The sequence below is a fragment of the Xenopus laevis genome, chromosome 1L, assembly GCF_017654675.1.
Source record: "Xenopus laevis strain J_2021 chromosome 1L, Xenopus_laevis_v10.1, whole genome shotgun sequence".
Classification (NCBI taxonomy): domain Eukaryota; kingdom Metazoa; phylum Chordata; class Amphibia; order Anura; family Pipidae; genus Xenopus; species Xenopus laevis.
Genome location: NC_054371.1, coordinates 17,762,976 through 17,784,466, shown reverse-complemented (window position 1 = coordinate 17,784,466; position 21,491 = coordinate 17,762,976). Strand labels below are relative to the sequence as shown.

Below are 21,491 nucleotides of genomic sequence, written 5' to 3'. Positions count from 1 at the left end.
CTGGGCTCTTTGCCAAAAGCCAATTACATTTTAGAATCGTTGTATCTTTTTCTGTCTGTTTAGTGCAGGAGACCCAAGACAAAGTCGGGATATTTCAGTAGGAAACCCGGGACTGAGGCTTGAGCTGTCAAAATCAGTACTGTCCCATGAAAAAACAGGACAGTTAGGAGGTTTTATAAAGGGCTTATGTCTGGAATTATGTCTGGAATTATGAATACATGAATAAAGATTGTTTTTAAGAAATTCAGAGTTGCCACTTGAGCACAATTTTGAGCACAGTCGCCATGTTTAATCCCACAATGCAGATTTCTTTCCCAGAATTACAGTTACAAAGGGGACAATGTTTGTTGATTCAATTGTGTTGCACCTTCTTACAGTTGCATCCAATTTACTAATACTAATGTATCCGGGCATGTGCTTTGTTACAATTTGAATGCAGTTGTGCCACATATTTTCAAAATCTGATGTTGCCTTTCTGCTTAAGAAATGAGATAACTGGTAAATTGCATTTGCTCAATGTCAGTGAGATTTCAATTTTTTTCTAGACAGAGGAGAAACTGCACACAGACACCATGCTTATCAGTATAAGATCAGTATGAGAGCTCACCAATTCATATACTTATCTTATCACCAGCCTGACATAATTTCCTGGGTTTGCTGACATCATTTCTGGTGTTCGGAGGGGATCCCTAAGGTCCACCGGGGCAGCTGTCCAGGGCCCACCTCTGGAATCCCCTGGCACCCCTGCAGTGCCACCGAGTGCATGTGTGTACTCACACTAGCTTTTTCCGGCATTTGTGGCAGGAAGGAGCCAGCAAATTGTGGATCTGGGTGCGGATCTGGACCGGCGGGGCCTACAAGAGCCGGGGGACCACTGAGTTTTTTTCTGGTGTCTGACCCTGCCTGGAGCTACTGTCTCTATTGATCTGCCAGTAATTCCAGGGTTTCCACAGTAGTTTGAGTCTATAGACTTGCTCCCAGTACATACAGGTTCACTTATTAAAGAGCAATTTTTTTTTAAATTCTCTTTTATTTTCACATTTTAATGAACATGTACAGTCATCAGTTGTATATTCCTAAACTAGCAATATATAAGTTTAGGATGACCATATGAGTTACAACTTTAATCTTACAAGTTAAGGAATAGAAGAACTTTTATAACAAGAAACAAAATAAAGAAAAAATAAAATAAATAAAAAAACTAACCCAGCCGGTACATTTCTCTTAAGCTGAAATTTTCTCCATTTACAATTTGGATGTGCAGTAATTCTGCCACGGGGACCATATTTCTGTATTTTTATCCATTTGGTCTGTTAATAAAGCATTTAAGTGTAATACATGTTGTGTAACGTTTATTCTTCCTTCTAACTCACGTGTCCCAATAGTGTTTTGCAACAATTGTTTTGCTAGATTGATCCTAGCTGCTGTTAAGATCTGAAACAGGAGTTTATTGTGGGATTAATTTAACTGTTTAGTAGGGAGTGTTAGCAAGGCTAAGTAAATATCTTTCTGTATTGTTTTCTGAAATACTTTATGGATTATTCTAAAGACGTCTTCTCAATGTGCAGTTGCTACTGGGCATGTCTACCAAGCACGTTGGTGGCAAGGAAGGATTTATTTTGTGCTTCCTGTCAGGAGTGATTTTGTGTCAGTACTTTTAGGCCGATTCTTTTATGGCCGTATTGGGGAAGATCTTGGAGATGGAGTACCATATTGAATTCCATTCCGTTTCAGAGATCTCCTGTCTCACATCGAAGAACATTTTTTTAACAGCACATCAAATTGGTATCTTCAGGGCTCTGACTTCAGAAACAATGTAGAAAAAAGCCAGCCGATTAACAGACCTAGAGGAGACAATTGTATTTGTTGACTTTTCTCAAGAGTCAGAGCCAGAAGAAACAAAAATGGATAAACACATCCTGCTTTCATTTACAGTTACAGATAATTTTTCCTTTCATTATACTAATAGCACTAGGGTTCAAATTACCCTATTAACCATCCATTGATATGAATAAGAGACTGGAATATGAATAGGAGAGGACCTGAATAGAAAGATGAGTAATAAAAAGTAGCAATAATAATAGATGTGTAGCTTTATAGAGCATTTGTTTTTTTTATGGGGTCAGTGACCCCCATTTGAAAGCTGGAAAAAGTCAGAAGAAAAAGGCAAATAACTCTAAAACTATATATATAAAAAAATAATGAAGACCAATTGAAAAGTTGCTTATAATTGGCCATCCTATGACATACTAAAAGATAACTGAAAGGCGAACCACCCCTTTAAATCCAAAAGTTTTTCCATCTAAGCAATATATCAGTCATATTCATTGTCCCTGTTTTGGGACTTTTCAAGAATTACCCAACATAGCTTGGCAACGTGACTGTGATTTATGGTATTTTTTGGAAAATTCCAAGACGCTTCTGTCTTTTCAGTTTGTTGAGTACAGTAATCCCACCATGGAACACTGCTGCCATCTCGTGGACAAGTGATGTATTGACCTTGATTACGTTAATCCGAGAAAATACAAGCTAATTATTTGATGGAAAAAAATGTTGATCTTTGCCTAGTTCAGTATTAGTGTCACATTCTACATCCATATTTTCACTTATTATTTGATGGAATTAAGAAGTGAGGCTGAGGTACAACAATATAACATACACCAGATCTCCCTGTACTATTGCACAGTTATTGAGCATAATCTGTTTTATTTGCTTGTCATTAGAATAATGGTGGCCAAAAGAAAATATTTTGGTATTTATTATCATTTAACCCATTATATTAAAAAACTGTAGGCAGTTTTTTAAATCAGTTTTTAAACCAATTTGAATTTGATGACCGGGGAACATTGTGTTAAGGAAGTTTTATGAATTAAGCATTGGCCCCAGCTACCAGGGCCAGAACTAGGGGTAGACAGAAGAGGCAGGTGCCTAGGGTGCAATGAAGTAGGGGTGCCAAGCACGTACCTCTTCTTCCGCCTACTCCTGGTCTGGACCCTTTCTCTCCCACCAGAACTCTCCAGCGCAGCTGTGTGCACTCTCTCCCCCTTTAAGAAATGAAAAATCAGGCAGCACCAGTCGCGCGAGCATGTGCACTCAAAACCGAGCAGCCAATGGGGGCAAAGTGATCATCTTCCTGTTTTTTATATGGCTCTCAAGAAAGCATTGGTTCCAATCGGGCAAGAGGAATAGGGGAAGCACCGCCAAAGAAAGCAGCCATATCGCAGGAAGAGACTGTGGTGGTAAACATCTCATCAATACAACTTACGGAGAATGAAACCAAGGTACTGTCTAAAGGGCTGGGTTTTGCCATAACTACATTCCCTGACCTGTTTCAAATTGATATAGACGTGGAGGCCTTTTTTAGGAGAATAAGACTGTCGGCTGAATTGAATGATAATGGGAAGTCCATTAATAATCAAACAGATGATTATAGTAACACCTTCTTCCTACAGGATTGGCGTTTGTATAATCCTAGCACATTTATGCCTTCTAAAACTATTTCTGTTGTGGAAACATACATACAGGGAGTTAAACATGAGATGTTAATACTTGAAAATAAATATAAAAGGGGTGAAATAAAATTACTTAAAGAAAATATCTCATTGGAAGAAAGACGAGCACTTTTGTCTTTACAAAACCATAAATATCTGGTGATCAAAGCGGCAGATAAGGGGGGAGCGGTGGTGGTGATGGATAAGAAGTTTTATACAAATACAATAATTGAGATGTTAAATGATGCTACTACTTTTGGACAAAACCCCTGGGGTAAATTCAGTGTTTTGTCCTTTGGCTAAATTCCTTAATAGGGTACATAGGGAGTATGTCTTTAACACAGAATCTTATATCAGAGATACTGGAGATGTTATTAATAAGATCAATATGATTGATGATTTAACCCCTGATGCTATTTTTGTCCCCCTGGATATAGAAAGCCTCTATACCTCCATCCCACATGATAGTGATATAGAGGCGGTAACTTTTCATCTTGATAAGGATAGTACACTGGATGGAGCCCAAAAAAAGTTTTTGATAACATTACTGCAAATAGTTGTGGGTAAGAATTATTTTTTATTCCAGGATGAGTTTTTGTTCCAGATTAAAGGTACAGCCTTGGGCTTGAATGTCGCCCCGTCCTATGCGAATCTCTTTATGGATGTATTTGAAAATCAATTTGTAAATAAGAATTATGGATTTCAACACAACTGTAAATGTTGGTATCACTATATAGATGACATCTTTATGATTTGGACGGGACAATATTCTGAGCTTTGTGGATGGATTTAACAAATGTTCTCCCTTTATTAGACTTACTGTACATTGTGATATGATCAGTGTCCCTTATCTGGATGTGATGGTTAAAAACATCACGAATGGCCATTTAGATACTGATCTATATGTCAAACAAACTGATAGGAATACACTATTGTGGTTTGATTCCTTTCATCCCCTTCACATAAAAAAGTATCTGCCTAGATGCCAAGTCATGCGGGTGAGACGTATAGTTCAAAATGAACAGCGACAAGCAGACAGAGCTGGGGAAATGAAGGAGAAATTCAGAATGCGAGAGATTGCTTAAAACTCTTAGGGTAGAACTACACAGATGACTTCTACATGTTTTCAGCGGATCCGATGCACCAAAATGCAGGCGTCAAGTCGGATGCTACGGAAAATAAGGTAAGAAATACAAATGTTGGAACTTGTTGCAGCGTTCATCCGGCACAACACGACCAGGGCCGCTCCGGCCATGAGGCAAGGTGAGAATCTTGCCTCAGGCGGCACGGAGCGGCCAGTTCCCAGGGGCGGCAAAAAGCCGCCTCTGGTAAATTTAAGAGCCGAATTTCCGTTTTTTAAAACGGAAATTCGGCTCTTCTAGCGCAGCGAGCGCAATAGCGCTCACTGCACTAGCGATGCGGCCCCTCCTCCACCCGCTCCGACGCTGGTAGTTAGAAAAGCGGAGCAGGAGGAGGGGCGGCATTGGGGCTGCTGCCTCAGGCGGCAGCAGCCCCTGAAACGTGCCTGAACACGACTGTGGGATGCAGACGCAGCATGCAGCTTCTGCATCTGACAGTTGTGTTAGATGAACGCTGCAACACCATCTGACAGTTGTATTTTTTACCTTATTTTCCGTAGCATCCGGCATTTGTTTTGGTGCAGTGCGTCGGATCCACCGAAAATGCGTGGAAGTCATCTGTGTAGTTCTACATGTAGACAGCAAATAGCCAGGACATATTTATCACTAAAATGCATATACAGGTATTGGACATATTATCTGGAATCATCGGGACCTGGGGCTTTCCAGATAAAAATTTGCGAATTTCGCGCGAAATTCGCGAAACGGCGAAAAATTCGAGATTTGCAGCAATAATAAACTTTATATAGTAAGACAGATATGCAATGGGCATTTAATACAAATAGCAATCCTGAAATGGGGTCACTCACTCACAGGACTGACTCACTGTTTTGATTATGGTTCTACAAGTCTCTTGGAAAAAAATTATACATCACATATAGTGATGGGTGAATAAATTCACCTGGCACAAATTCGCTGCAAATTTCCGAGTTTCGGCGCCGGAGATTAAATTCGCTAATCTGCCGTGAAAATTCACCGGGGTCCGAAAAGTCGCTTGCATTAAAATCTGCATGCGTCAACACTATTTGGACGCCCATTGACTTTAACGCCAGCATCAAAATTGACGGGAGCGACTTTGGATGCTCGGCCAAAATTTGACGCAGGCATAAATTTTACATTTTTGTGATTTTCGCATATATTTTGGGAAATTCGCCAATTTTTGGCGAAACAGAAGAAATTCACCCATCACTAATAACATCTAGTATACTAAGCATATAAGCAAAACTTTAGCTAGAGATAAGAGAGTAAGTTATACATCACCATTTGAGCAAAGGAAGCAGCAATCTTTATCTGCACCAAGCGACTGGGAGATCCCGATTCAGACGGCAGAGAAACCTCAAATGGTGCACAAAGGCCTTGGGCAGTTTACTCCACGTGAGAGATCTCAGCCAAAAAATATACACAGATTACTCTTTATTATGGGCTTTATTGCTGGAACTCAACAATAGACTCTTTCATCGTAAAGTTTCTCAGAAGTCACTTCAGGATGATGCACAGTACATTCCCTTCCCAGTATTTAATGTATTTACTTCTCTGAAGACATGGGCAGAGGTGAATATTACTCACATTTAGGTTCAAGTATTTCTGTCTTCATGTTCAATAACCCTTCCATCCAGGCATCATATCTTCATATTCTTTGTTTGTGGGACTGTTCAAGAATCATCGGGCAAAGCTTGGCTTGACTGTTGTTTATAATTTTATGTATTGTAAAAACGAAGGTATTTCTTGTTGAGTATAGTAATCCCACCATGACACTCTGCTGCCCTCTAATGGAAAATTATTATATTAATCATGCATTAACCAAAAAGTAATTAAAAAGAAAAGGTCAATTTCTTTGACGCCTGGTTCATTATTATTACTATATATTACAGTGTTGTAACTAGATGTTACTGGGCCCCACAGCAAATTTATTTTAGGGCCCCCAACATATCCAGAGGTTGTGCTGTTTTACCAATATATGTTGGAATTGCTCTTTATTTAGGGCCTCATGGGGCAATATAAATCTCCTGGGTCCCCCTGCAGCTACAAGATCTGCTTCCTCTGTAGTTACATCTCTAATATTTTACAATAATATTTTCATCAATTGTTTCATGACATTAAAGGGGTTGTTCCCCTTTGAGATAACTGTTAGTATGATGTAGAGCGTTATATTCTGAGATAATTTGCAATTTGTTTTAATTTTTTATTATTAAAGGTTTTTGAGTTATTTCGCTTTTTATTCAGCAGCTCTTCAATTTGCATTTAAGCAATTTGGTAACTAGGGTCCACATTACCCCAGCAACCATGCATTGACTTAAATAAGACTGGAATATGAATAGGAGAGGCCTTAAGTAAAAGATGAGTAAGATTTACAATAACAATACATTTGTAGCCTTACAGAGCATTTGCTTTTTAGAAGGGGTCAGCGACGCCCATTTGAAAGCTTCAAAGAGTCAGAAGTAAGATGCAAATAACTATAAAACTATAGAAATTAAATTATGAAAACGAATTGAAAAGTTGCTTAGAATTAGACATTTTATAACATAATAAGCGTTACCTTAAAGGTGAACCACCCCTTTAAGAGAAAAGAGTCAAGGTAAACAATATAACATACACCCGCTCTCCATATACTATTGCACAAATATTAAAGGGTTTATTAAGTCAAAAATAAAAAAACTTGTGTGTTTAGAGTAAATTTGCTGTATTGACATTAAAAAAATGTCAGCTTTTTTATAATTTGTTTCTCGCATCTCATCATTATTGCCTGACATTTTTCCTGCTCGCAGCTTCTCCTACTCATCGTGGCTGCCAATAGAATAAACGCTGGTGTGTATGTTTGTACCTGCTGATAATATCTTGCAAATCTGAATGATGTGGAAATTAGGGGGCCAGAGGGTTCGTATGCCTCCCCCTGCCCACCCCTCTGTATAAAGAGCTACTCCTTATCTCACAGCCTAACGATCTGTAGCTGGGAAGGGAGGGGTTTGTTCATACAGATGCTTCTCAGTGAAAGTCTGATTTGTTTTATGTTATATTCAGATGAAAAGAAATTAGAATGTGACTTCCACTTTAATTGCAATGCTTTGTTTAGTTATAAAATAACAAAAACAAAACTATATTTCATAATTACAACATGTAAATAGTATTCTATATTCAGCACAATCCCTATTCATTTAACTCACGTTCAAAAAAGGGGAATACTGCACCTTTAATACTGGATTTTTCATGCACCTTGATTTCTTTTTTTCTTCCCCTTTAGTTTTCTCTTTTTTATGAATTGAAATACACACATATGCTATGTAAAGTATCCCTGATGATACAGTTGTATCTTAGTGTGTATGGGTTATATAGAGTACAGAGTATGAAGCCAACAGTCTTCTGGTACAGTGAGTCCTGAGTCATGTTTTAGTCTGATCTGCATTCAAGCTGAAAGAGGGAGGTTTTTGTTCAGCTCTGTATCACTGTGTGACCCACTGTTACTCTGCTGACAGTAATAATCTGCTGCATCTTCTGCTTCCATTCTGCTGATTGTAAGAGAGTAATCTGTTCCAGACCCACTGCCGCTGATCCGCTCTGGGGTCCCTGTGTGTCGCCTGTTTGCATAATAGATCAGCAGCTTTGGTGCCTGCCCTGATTTCTGTTGGTACCAGTTGAGATAGCTGCTAACACCGCTACTGGCTTTACATGTGAGGGTGACAGTTTCTCCTGGTGACACAGAGACATAATCTGGAGACTGAGTCAGTACAATCTGCCCATAGGAACCTGGGAAATAAAAATAAAGAGAAAATTGAAATCGTTAATCAGTGTGTTCAATAAATTATTAATTTTTGCTTCTAGAATCTGAAAATGGAGAAATGGAAATAGTTAATTTAGTTGTACAATACTTTATTGATTTTTGCATCTTAAAATCAGTCACAATATGTGAATATAAAACAAACAGAATAATAAAAGAAACAATCTCTTACCCTGGATAAAGATCAGGAGGATCCCCAGCAGCAGCAGCAGCAGTAGATAAGTGGGATAAGACATGTCTCTATCTATGCACTGTGACACATACAGATCATTAATATGGCACAGGGACACTAGCACTTTTATAGCAGCTGCAGTTTAGCCACACAATGTCTCTATGCAAAACACCAACCAACATCCCTCTCACATCACTGACTTTTAAGGGTGGGTGATGGTTCGTTGCACCTAAACAAAATGCAACAAGTAGCAGAACCATGCTCCGTATAAGAATACCTGTAGAACTACTGGATGGAGATAAATTATTAATTAAAAATTAAATTAATAAAACATACTTTTGGAAGTACAGTATACAAAGTGCAGTTTTAGACTCAAGTAGATTTTATTTTACCTAGAATGGAGTGTTTTTTTTTCATAAAGTCCAGTAGCAATTCCAGCGACACAATCAAAGTAAGTGCAATTGTGCTTCAGTTTTGACACAAATCAGATGCAATGCCACAAAGTCAGAATATCATAATTTCTAAGGTCCACTGTATTTATTGATACTCTGGAAATCTGGAGCTACAGATCGTGTCTCTAAGGGTCCCCTGTGTCAATACACACACTTGAGAGTGATTCCTAATGGGAAGTTTGATGGATTCAACGTGGTCAAACACAGGACCAGCTTTGGATACAAGTGGAAATAGTAGGCAACTCACTCAAGACTCACCAGGTTATACAGAAATATGTCAGGCATTCATTGGGCCATTGGGAACTGCAAACCTTTTGTGGATACACAAATAAAGATTGTTTTTAAGAAATTTTTTTTAAGAAATTTTTTTTTTGCACAATTTTGAGCAAAATCTCCATGTTTTTTCCCAAAATGCAGATTTTTTTGATTGATGATTCAAATGTGTTGCACCTCCCGTAGTTGCGTCCAATTTACTAATACTAATATATCTGGGCCTGTGCTTTGTTGCAATTTGAATGCAGTTGTGCCATATATTTTCAAAATCTGCCTTTCAGCTTGTATGTTGTATTAGCTCAATCTCACATGAGCTTTCAGCTTTCTTTCTAGATAGAGGAGAAACTGCACACAGACACCATGCTTATCAGTATGAGATCAGTATGAGAGCTCACCAATTAATATACTTATCTTAACATCAGCCTGACATCATTTCCGGTGTTTGCTGATATAATTTCTGGTGTTTGGAGTGTGGGTGACCTGTTGATACTTGATAACCCTGGAGCTACTGTCTCTATTGATCTGCCAGTAATTCATCATCATCATCATCATCATCATTTATTTATATAGAGCTGTCAAGATACGCAGTGCTTTACTGCAGTTATAGCAAACAGGGAATAAATGGTGGATAACAGACAAGGATTACAGAGTACAATAGGGTTTACAAACTAAAAGGTTAGGGTACAATTGAGACATTAGGATTGTATAAACACTGTCATTTTTGATACAGCAATGATTAATTAAGGTACATCGAATAGGCCTCTTTAAACAGATGGGTCTTTAAGGAGCGCTTGAAAGTTTGGAAGGAAGGAGAAAGTCTGACAGCTTGTGGCAGAGAGTTCCAGAGAAAAGCAGAAGCCCGAGAGAAGTCTTGTAGACGAGAATGGGCAGAAGTGACCAGAGGAGAAGTGAGGAGAAGATCAGAAGCAGAGCGTAGGTTTGTGAAGGAGTGTATTTGGAGATTAGAGATGAAATATAGGGAGGGGTTTCATTATTAAGGGCCTTGAATGTGAGTGTAAGTAATTTGAATTTGATTCTAGAAGAGATTGGGAGCCAGTGAAGGGACATACATATGGGAGCAGCTGATGTTGAGCGGCGAGCTAGATGAATGAGTCTAGCGGCCGCGTTTAGAACAGATTGGAGTTGTGAAAGGTGACTTGTTGGAATACCTGTGAGGAGTAAGTTGCAGTAATCAAGGCGGGAGATGATGAGAGATTGAATCAGTGTTTTAGTTGATTCTGAACTGAGATAGGGTCGTATTCGAGCAATGTTGCGCAGTTGAATACGGCAAGACTTTGCAAGTGTTTGAATGTGTAGTGAAAAAGACAGATGAGAGTCTAAGATGACTCCTAGGCAGCGTGCCTGTGTGGTGGAATGAAAGGTGGTGTTGTTTACGGTGAGTGATATCTGAGGGACAGGGGAAGATCTTGGAGGAAATATAATAAGTTCTGTTTTAGAAAGGTTCAGTTTCAGGTGGAGCTGAGACATCCAGGAGGAGACAGCAGAGAGACAGTCTGTGACTTGGGAAAGGACAGAATTAGAAAGATCAGGAGTAGACAAGTAGAGTTGGGTGTCATCAGCATAAAGGTGATACTGAAGTCCAAATGACTGAATAAGTTTTCCTAGTGAAGTTGTATAGAGCGAGAACAGCAGGGGGCCAAGAACAGAGCCTTGAGGAACTCCAACAGAGAGTGGGAAAGTAGTAGAAGTAGAGTTAGAGAAGGAAACTTTAAAGGAACGGTCAGACAGATAAGATGAAAACCATGAAAGAGCAGTGTCCCGAATGCCAGATGAGTGTAGAATGTCAAGGAGGAGTGTGTGGTCAACTGTGTCAAAGGCTGCAGAGAGATCTAGAAGGATTAGAATGGAATAATGACCTTTAGACTTTGCCAATAGAAGATCATTGGTTACTTTGGTGAGTGCAGTTTCAGTCGAGTGTGATGGGCGGAAGCCAGATTGCAAGGGGTCGAGGAGGGAGTTGTGAGTGAGATGCTGGATCAGGCGTTTGTAAACAAGCCTTTCTAGTAATTTGGATGCGAATGGAAGAAGGGAGACCGGTCGATAGTTAGTGGGAGAGCTGGGATCAAGGGAAGGTTTTTTGAGGATAGGAGTGATTAGTGCTTGTTTGTATAATGATGGAAAGGTACCAGTAGAGAGTGAAAGATTGAATAGGTGGGTAAGTGCAGGAGAGAGTGTATCAGAGATTGGGTGGAGAAGGCGAGAGGGTATGGGGTCAAGGGAGCAGGTGGTGGGTTTTGAGCTGGCTAGAAGTTTGCTAACTTCATCTAGAGTTGCAGGGGTGAAGGAGTGCAAAGTAGATGTGAGTGGACTGCACGTTGGTCTGAGATTGTTGTCGGACGGTATGCTCCGCCTAATGAGAACGATTTTTTCATTAAAGAAATGAGCAAGGTCTTGGGCGGTAACATTAATAGGTGGAGGAGGTGGAGGGGGGCATAGGAGTGAGTTAAATGTGGCAAATAGCTGCTGTGGCTTGGAGGACATAGTAGATATTAGATAAGAGAAGTATTGTTCTTTGGCTAATGATAGAGCTCGGTTATAGCAGGAGAGCATGAATTTGAAGTGGATGAAGTCAGGATCAGTTCGTGACTTTCTCCACCGTCGCTCAGCTGATCTACTACATCTTCTGAGGTACCGTGTTACACTAGTGTGCCAGGGTTGGGGTTTAGCTGGCCGGCTGTGACGGGTGGTAGAAGGTGCAAGGGAGTCAAGTGCTGTTGAAAGGGCATCGTTGTAGAGAGAAGCTGCCATATTGGGACAGGAGAGAGTATTAATATGAGATATGGATTGTGCTGATACTGTTGATAATTGTTGTGGTTCAAAGGCATTAAGGTTTCTGTACGTGTGGGTAGAGAGAGATGGTTGTGAAGGTGCGGGTGAAAGCAGTATCTGAAAGGAGAGTAGATGATGGTCAGACAGAGGGTAGGGAGAGTTAATTAAGTTGGATGGGCAGCATGAGTGGCAGAATATAAGGTCAAGAGCATGACCCTCAATGTGGGTAGGTGAGTCGGTCCACTGAGAGAGACCAAATGAAGCTGTTAGAGAGAGAAGTTTAGAGGTGGCAGCAGAAGCAGAGTTGTCAATGGGGATGTTGAAGTCCCCTAAAATGAGAGCAGGTGTCTCACTGGAGAGGAAGTATGGAAGCCAGGCAGCAAAATGATCCAAGAAGGTGGAGTAGGGACCGATATATGACAGCAACACGCAGAGAGATTGGAGAAAACAAACGTATGCTGTGGACTTCAAAAGAAGTGAAGGAGAGAGAAGTCGGTGTAGTTAGATTTTGAAACCTACATTTGGGGGAGAGAAGAAATCCCACCCCACCGCCATGAAGGCCATCCGGTCTAGGAGTGTGAGTAAGTGAGAAGCCTCCATAGCAGAGGCAGCAGGTGAAGCAGTGTCTGAGGGGGAGAGCCATGTTTCAGTGATTGCAAGAAGGTGAAGGGATTTAGCTATAAAGAGGTCATGGACTGCTGTTTATTGCAGATTGACGGTGCATTCCAGAGGGCACATGAGAAAGGCAGGGAGGGTGCTGGTTTTATGTGAATTAGGTTTGCAATATTAGAAGTAATTCCAGGGTTCTCACAGCAGGTTGAGTCTATAGACTTACTCCCAGTTCATACAGGTGCACTTATTAAAGAGCATTTTTTATAATAGCACATCAAGGGTTCTGACTTCTGAAAAAATGTAGAAAAAAATCCAGCTGATTAACAGACCTAGAGGAGACAATTGTATTTGGCAACATTGTTTCAAGAGTCAGAGGAACAAAACTGGATAAACACATGCTGCTTTCATTTACAGTTACAGATATCTTTTCCTTTCATTATGCAAAAAGCACTTTTTAGGAGATGATCTCCATTGACTATTATCATTGAATCCCTTAGGTGTAAGTTATCTTTAAATAGGTTGTTCACCTTTAAATGAACTTGTATTGTGATGTAGGGAGTGCTATTCTGAAAAAAATTGCAATTGGGTTTCATTTTTTATTATTTGTTATTTCTGAGTAATTTAGATTTTGTTTCAGTCGCTCTTCAGTTTTGCAATTACAGCAATCTGGTTGCTAGGGTTCAAATTACCCTAGTAACCACACATTGATTTGAAAGAGAGAGTGGAATATGATTAGGAGAGGACCTAAATAGAAAGATGAGTAATAAAAAGTAACATTAATAACTGTGTAGCCTTAGAAAGCATTTGTTTTTAGAAGAGGTGATTCCCATTTGAAACCTGGAAAATGTCAGAAGGAAAAGGCAAAGAATTTTAAAACTATAAAAAAAAAATAATGACGACCAATTGAAAAGTTGCTTCAAATTGGCCATTCATAACTAAAAGATAACTTAAAGGTAACCCAACAGCCCTTCCATCTAACAATATATCAGTTATATTCTTTGTGCCTGTTTTGGGACTTTTCAAGAATTACCCAACATAAGCTTGGCAACATGACTTGATTTATGATATTTTTTGGTAAATTCATAGATTCTTTTGCCTTTTCAGTTTCTTGAGTACAGTAATCCCACCATGGAACTCTGCTGCCATCTAATGGTCAAGTGATTTATTGACCTTGATGATTACATTAATCAGTGAAAATATAACAAGACTTTCTTTTGATGGAAAAAATATTGCTCTTTGTCTAGTTCAGTATTAGTGTCACATTCTACATCCATATTTTCACTTATTATTTGATGGAATTAAGAAGTGAGGCTGAGGTACAACAATATAACATACACCAGATCTCCCTGTACTATTGCACAGTTATTGAGCATAATCTGTTTTATTTGCTTGTCATTAGAATAATGGTGGCCAAAAGAAAATATTTTGGTAACTATTATCATTCCATCTCCTCTGTAGGCAGTTTTTTAAATCAGTTCTTAAGCCAATTTGAATTAGATAACGGGGAACATTTTTTATGGAAGTTTTATGAATTGAGTTTTGGCCCCAATTGCATAAACTACTACTAAATACTTACCATGCCAATACTACTGAACACATTGCAGTGGCAGTTAATATGAAGAAGGTGGAAATTGTCAACTGTGGCAATTTAGCTCAAAGGGGGAACAAATCAGTCCAGTCAATGGATCAACTTGGTATCAAGAGCTATTTTCAATAAACCTGTATTTTTTCACTTGTTAAAATGCCTTCCAAGCCCCTTCTTCAAGTTATCTAAGGAATCTGTCAGTACAACTGATTCAGAGAGAGAATTTCACAATTTCACAGCTCTCACTCTAATGAGCTGCTCATTATCTCACAGCCTAACTGGCTGCAGCTTGGGGAATGGTGGGGTCTGTTTATACAGAGGGTTTGTTAGTGGACTGCTGATTTGTTATCATTGAGTTCATATCAACAGACTTTTAACTTCAACTTTACTTTAATTTTAAATGTTTTCCCTGTTTAGTGGAAGCAATAAAAAAACAGATGGTTCCCAAGTATAATAACAGGTAGAAATATGTTCAGCACAAACTCTATTCAGTGAAGAAATTCTAAAAAAAAGTGTAACAAACAAGGGAAAGTTGTGCTCACCACTGTGCAATGAGGGTGTGACCACAAAATACATATCAATACATATCAATATAAATTGATAATGGGTTGAGTGCAGAGGACTCTTGTAGTTGACTATATGTATTTTGTGGTCACACCCTCATTGCACCCCCGCCTAATGGTTTTAAAAAATAGTGGTGAGCACAACTTTCCCTTGTTTGTTATAGTTATACAGGAGCAGTGACCAGCTCCATGTTGTAGCTCCCACCCTTCCCAGCTATAGTCAGGTGATCCCACTGGTGTCTAATAAAAGGGCAGCCAAGTTTGGGAGTTTTACTTTGAAAGCAGCAAGTAAGTTGCAGGTAAAACTTAGTCCCTTTGTAAAATGTATAATTAAGCTATTGAATTCTTAATGAATCAGATATAAGTTGAGTGTAGGACTGGCCAGATATGGGATGACTTTGACGTAGTTGGCCAGCTTAAATATATTGCAATATATGGACAAACAATCCCTGTTTTTTTAAAGGGTGAGGCATTTTTTAGTAGCAGTATGCACAAAATGTCTCTGTCTTGTCTTAAATATATTGATAATGGGTTGAGTGCAGAGGACTTCTTGTAGTTGACTAAAAAAAAGTGTAATGACCATTTAGTTCCTTTTAGACTTTTGATCTAATTGGTTTCCTTTTTTTCTCCTTTACCCCTTTCAATTTTATTTTTTATGGTTTTTCTTAGGAAAAAAAACTGCTTAACTGATAATTAATTTGCATCTTGTTATTACATAGGCACCAACATGTTTGTCATAATAAAGCCTGTAGGAATCTTACAACTGTCTTTATGTGTTATACCCTGGTACCAACAGAAACCAACAAAGGTAGCAAATGTATAAGACGTTCTATGTACAATAAATCTAGAATTAAGCATGAAGCCAATAATCTTCTGGTACAATGAATTCTATATTTCAGATTCATGTTTGTCTGATCTGCATTCAAACTGAAAGAGGAATGTTTTTGTTCAGCTCTGTATCACTGTGTGAGAGGGAAGCTCCTAATCTATTGACAGTAATAATCTGCTGCATCTTCTGCTTCCATTCTGCTGATTGTAAGAGTGAAATCAGTTCCAGACCCACTGCCGCTGATCCGCTCTGGGGTCCCTGTGTGTCGGGTGCTTGCAGCATAGATCAGCAGCTTTGGTGCCTGCCCTGATTTCTGTTGGTACCAAGATAACCAGCTGTAAGAGCCACTTACAACACTGCTATTGGCTTTACATGTGATGGGGACATAATCCAGATAGTGAGTCATCACAATCTGCCCATAGGAACCTAGAATAGAATTCAGGTTAAAGCAAATAGTTAATTTACTTATCTAGTGATTTATTTATTTAAATTTTAAATTTCCAGCAAAATCTCTCATCCTGGATAAAGATCAGGAGGATCCCCAGTAGCAGCAGCAGCAGTAGATCAGTGGGACATGTCTCTATCTATGCACTGTGACACATACAGATCATTAATATGGCACAGGGACACTGGCACTTTTATAGCAGCTGCAGTTTAGCCACACAATGTCTCTATGCAAAACACCAACCAACATCCCTCTCACATCACTGAACATTTGTGGCTGGAAACTGAAAATAGAATTTTCTTTTCTTTATGTTTCAAATCAGTAAGGCTGACATATTCATCCCCCTAGTTAAGGTATTATGGGTGATCTGGACAGACTGGGAAATAATATCTATATTCCATGCTTAGATAATTAGAATATATTAAACAGATTAGCAGGAGTTCATTACGGGAAATCAATTATCTACCTGGCAAGGACCAAACATGGAATAGCTTTGAATTTCCCTGTTTAGCTGAAGAAAATATAGATTTTATGATCAATATTTATTGACCACATCCAATTGTGCCCAAGCAGAACCTGATCTTTTTGAACCCCACCCACTGTCTGCAAAGTCCTGCCATTTTTTTGGATCCACAGTCCTGCACTGTCCCACGGTCCCACCTAAATGTGGACCATAAAGGGGCATGTGTGCTCTTACTGGGTCTAAGGGTCAGGCCACACAAGCAGATTTGGGGAGATTAGTCGCCCCAGTGACAAATCTCCTCTTCTTCGGGGTGACAATCTCCCCGAATCTGCTTGTGTGGCCTGACCCTTAGAGCCAGCACACGCCCCTTTATGGTCCACATTTAGGTGGGACCAGGATGGGTAAATCAATAAAACTGAGCCAAAACCCAAATCATAAGTTTTTTTCCGAGTTTTTTCGCAATCGCAATTTTTTTGGGCTCTTTCCTGAAAATCCAGAATTTTTTGTATTTTTGCCTGAAAAGTCTGAAAAGGTCAGATTTTCAGGCTCATTCCAGCGCAGGCCACAGAGACTGCAAAATAGGATAGGGACTCTGCCAATAACTTATACATAACCTGGGCAGGTCTGAGATAAAAAAAAAAGTCTGACCGGAGTTTAGGGATGTAGCGAACTGTTCGCCCCGCGAACTAGTTCGCGCGAACTTCGACCGTTCGCGTACGCCGCATGTTTGCAAACGTTTGGGAACGTTCGCATTTTGAGTTCGCGTTCGATTCTAATACAAGTCGTTCGACCATTCGACCATTCGAATTCCTTCGACCGCTAAAAATCGAACGATTTCCATTCGTTCGAACGATTGTAAGCATTCGATCGAATGAAAATCCTTCGATCGAATGGCTTCGATCGTTCGATTCGAATGAAAATCCTTCGATCGAACGATTAAAATCCTTCGATCGTTCGATTCGAACGATTTTAGCGGGTGTTTGAAGTTCGCGAACTGTCCGCGAACGTTCGCATTTTTTGCCGGTGTTCGCGAACGGCGTTCGCGAACACCAAATCGGCAGTTCGCTACATCCCTACCGGAGTTTAGTAACGTTTAGTAATGTTTAGTAACGTTTAGTAAATTTATTGTTGCAAATTTAAGTTTCTCAACAGGTTAACTTTTGGATTGAAACAAAAAATAATTAGTATTTTTCAAGTGACTTCTGATATGTTTTACACAGACCTGCACAAAATTTTGACATACTAGGCAATATTTCCATTTAATAATCCACTGGAGAAAATTATTGGTCACCCAGGTGGCTTTGTAACATTTATATGCACTGCAACTCCCAGCATTCATCTAATAGACAAGTAGATATTCAGCTGTACTGAACAGACAGCAATAATCTCCCACTCACCCCACACATTCTCTCCACTGTGCTTTTACAGTATCATCAGGTATGGGATCCATTATCCGTAAACCCATCATCCAGAAAGTTCAGGGTTACGGAAAGGCCGTCTCCCATAGACTCCATTATAATCAAATAATCCAAATTTTTAAAATGAATTCCCTTTTTCTCTATAATAATAAAACATTGTACTTGATCCCAACTAAGATATAATTAATCCTTATTGGAAGCAAAACCAGCCTATTGGGATTATCTAATATTTACATGACTAGAGTATGCTCAATCTCGTTCCAACCCCCACACCCCAGAAATACTCACAATTCACAATTTTTGGGTGAAAAAACTACAGCTTGCTTTATTAACAACAATATATCAACTTATTATAAGCTAACCCCAAAACGTGCCAACATTCTGATGATATTGAACGACATGTTGACATTCGTTGTTAAACCACTAGCCACATATAACAATTAACAATAGCTACAATAATAGTTACAATAACTTATCAATACCCTTCTTTATCAAAACTTGTTAACCAGCCTAAGGCTAAAGGGCAAATTTACTAAAGGGTGAAGTGACTAATGGCGAAAATTTGTAACTTCCCTAGAGAAGTAGACTGACCTCAGACCAGGCAAAGTGCAATAGAGTAGATAGGGCTTTCTCAAAATGTGGTTGAAAATTTCCCAAAAAACACTGGCGTCTTTTCCTTTTTCCCCCCTACATTTCCTAACATATGGAATATAAACTATACACTGGGCTCATGTGTAGGGCAATATATCAACTCTATTTTCTTTATTAAGCTTCCCTGGGCTTGTGTAGTGTAATGTATTTGCTGTAACATATACGTCCATTTTACTTTAACTTCACACCGTATGCAAATTAGTCAACACTAGCGCAACTTTGCTCTGCTTGCCGAATTAATCCAAGTGCAACTTCAGCTCCCTAGATTCAACTTCGCATGTAGTGAATTATCATTGTCTTAGCGAATTTTTGCCTGGTGAAGAGGTGCGCTGCCTGTGAAGCCGTCGCTGCCGAATTTTCGTACATGTACATGTACATTTCGTACATTTACCCCTAAGCCTCCGCCACCTACTTCCTCACCTACTGTGCCTCATTGCCCCTAAGCCTCGCCCCAGGCCTATCCAACACCAACCTCACTGTAACCTTACAGCCCTCCTTTTCGGCTACCCAGTAGGGCAGCCCCCACTATGCCAATGCTGTGAATTTGCGGGCGGGAGGGACACTGATTGTTCCCTTGCAGTCCCAGGTAACACCACTTCCTGCACTTTTCCAACCTATTTAAAGGTTAAACTGTCTCCATCACTATAAACAACACTGCTACTGGCTTTACATGTGATGGTGACAGTTTCTCCTGGTGACACAGAGACATAATCTGGAGACTGAGTCAGTACAATCTGCCCATTGGAACCTGGCAAATAAAAATTAAGAGAAATTGGAAATCTTTAAAAAAAAGTGTCCAATAAGTTATTTATTTTTGATTTTTTCATAATTAAAATCCCTCCCAGTGTGATGGTGTAAAGAAGGGACAATTTCTCACCTTGGCTAAAGATCAGGAGGATCCCCAGTAGCAGCAGCAGCAGTAGATCAGTGGGATAAGACATGTCTCTATCTATGCACTGTGACACATACAGATCATTAATATGGCACAGGGACACTGGCACTTTTATAGCAGCTGCAGTTTAGCCACACAATGTCTCTATGCAAAACACCAACCAACATCCCTCTCACATCTCTGACTGTCTGTGTCTATACAAAAGAGGAAGCAAAAAATACAGAACCCACTGGGGTTGCATTTTGTTTTTGCATAGAAAAATATTTAAAAATGAGGCTGTGTTTAATTGTATCTGTTCTTTACCACTTGCACTTCAGGCACCAGTATTTATATACTGTGGGGGGGATGTTTGCAAACACTAGATACAGCTGTTTCACTGGAGAGAACCCTGCTAACTTGCCTATAGTCATTTCACACAATAAACTAACCATCTTTGCTTCAAAGTCAAAATACATTTTCAAGGATACCTACTGAAACCCTTCTCTTGGGAGGTGCCAGTAGCTCCAAGGTTCCCCTGGAAGATGGAAAGAATAGGGACAATACTTCACTCTCATGATGAACACCAAGAATGAAGCCAACGGACCCCAAAATTGATGCCTGGCAGACATTGAAAATATTTGGTTTACAAATTTACATGCATAGTAGCTTTAATTTTGCTGAACCTGACATTTTGTGGAATTCAGTTAGTTGCAGTGCAATTGCTTCAAGACCATCGCCCCTTTTCAACTGCAATGTCCCTGCATTGTGGGGGGAAAACATGGCAATTATGCTCCAAATTATACTTTGTTCACTGCACTTGCAGATGTGCTTGTGTCCTCATGACTCTATGTAAAACAGTAACCCACTGGTTTGGGTTCCCATATGTTAATAAAAAATAAAAAGATATTGGTGGTCAGGGCCCCCATAAAAAACATTTGTGGCCAGGGCCCCCAATAAAAAATATTGGTGGCTAGGACCCCACATGAGAGGAAAAAAATTGGTGGCCAAAATTGGTGGCGAGGGCCGCCCCCCCCATTATAAAAAATTTGGTGGCCAGGGCCCCTTAAACGTCCATGCCTTCCCAAGGTCAGCAGCTCTCAGAAAGATGGGGGCCTGGCTAATAAAGTAAGTGTGGAGTGGCCGGGCCCCCCTTACCCTCGGGCCCCCTACGACTCTCCCCCCTGTCCCCAATTAATGGAAGGCAAGAGTCAAGGCTCTTACCCAAATAGAGTCATGAATTACTCCAAGCTACAAAAGAAGATGGACCTGTTGAAGTGCAAAGAGTGCAAGTAAAGTGAATACATATGCATAAGATCACCCTACACAGTGTACTCTGGGTGAAGTGTATAATGTGATGCTGTGGTGGTGGTGGTGGGTCATGGCATCAGGGGTGGGGCTATGACATGGCAATTGGTTGATCGCCACATCAAACATAGGTAATCCTGCCCAGTTTTCCTAATTTGGAAAACCGGGCAGGCAGTTGTGACCCAGACAGGCCTCCAAAAAACCCTAGTTTCTAGTGTATTTTAAACCAATTTTAAATAATTCTATTTTGATCTTTGATTTTAGCTCACTTTTACACTATTTGGTGATGACTTTATGTGGAATAGTAATATGATAAAGATGGACCTGTTGGAGAGAAATGAAGAACGATACATTGTACACTGTGTAGGGTGATCTTATTTGTATGTATGCACTTTACTTGCACTCTTTGCACTTTTTATGAATCATTGACGCACCCTTTTCAGTGGATAATGTACTTATTATTATGGATATATATTTAAAATGTACTATAACTTTGTAAGGTGTGTTAAAATGCAAAGTTTTGTCTCAGCAGATGAATACTGGCAAGTTTTGCCAGCAAGGACATTTCTTAGCATTACTTTCTTCCTAGCAAAACTTTGTTAACAAACTTTCACTTCTATCGATTTAAATATGGAGGGTACATATAGGTCTTTTATATGT

General features: G+C 39.6%; 2 gene segments (V, D, J or C); both read right to left on the bottom strand.

Annotated features, from left to right (window-relative positions):
* LOC108697575 overlaps nt 1–21,491 on the bottom strand; it is a 321,745-nt gene that overhangs the window by 221,646 nt on the left and 78,608 nt on the right.
* On the bottom strand, nt 7,819–19,715 carry LOC121401667. The segment is given in 2 exon segments: nt 7,819–8,371; nt 19,533–19,715. Coding segments are annotated over 2 exon segments (405 nt in total).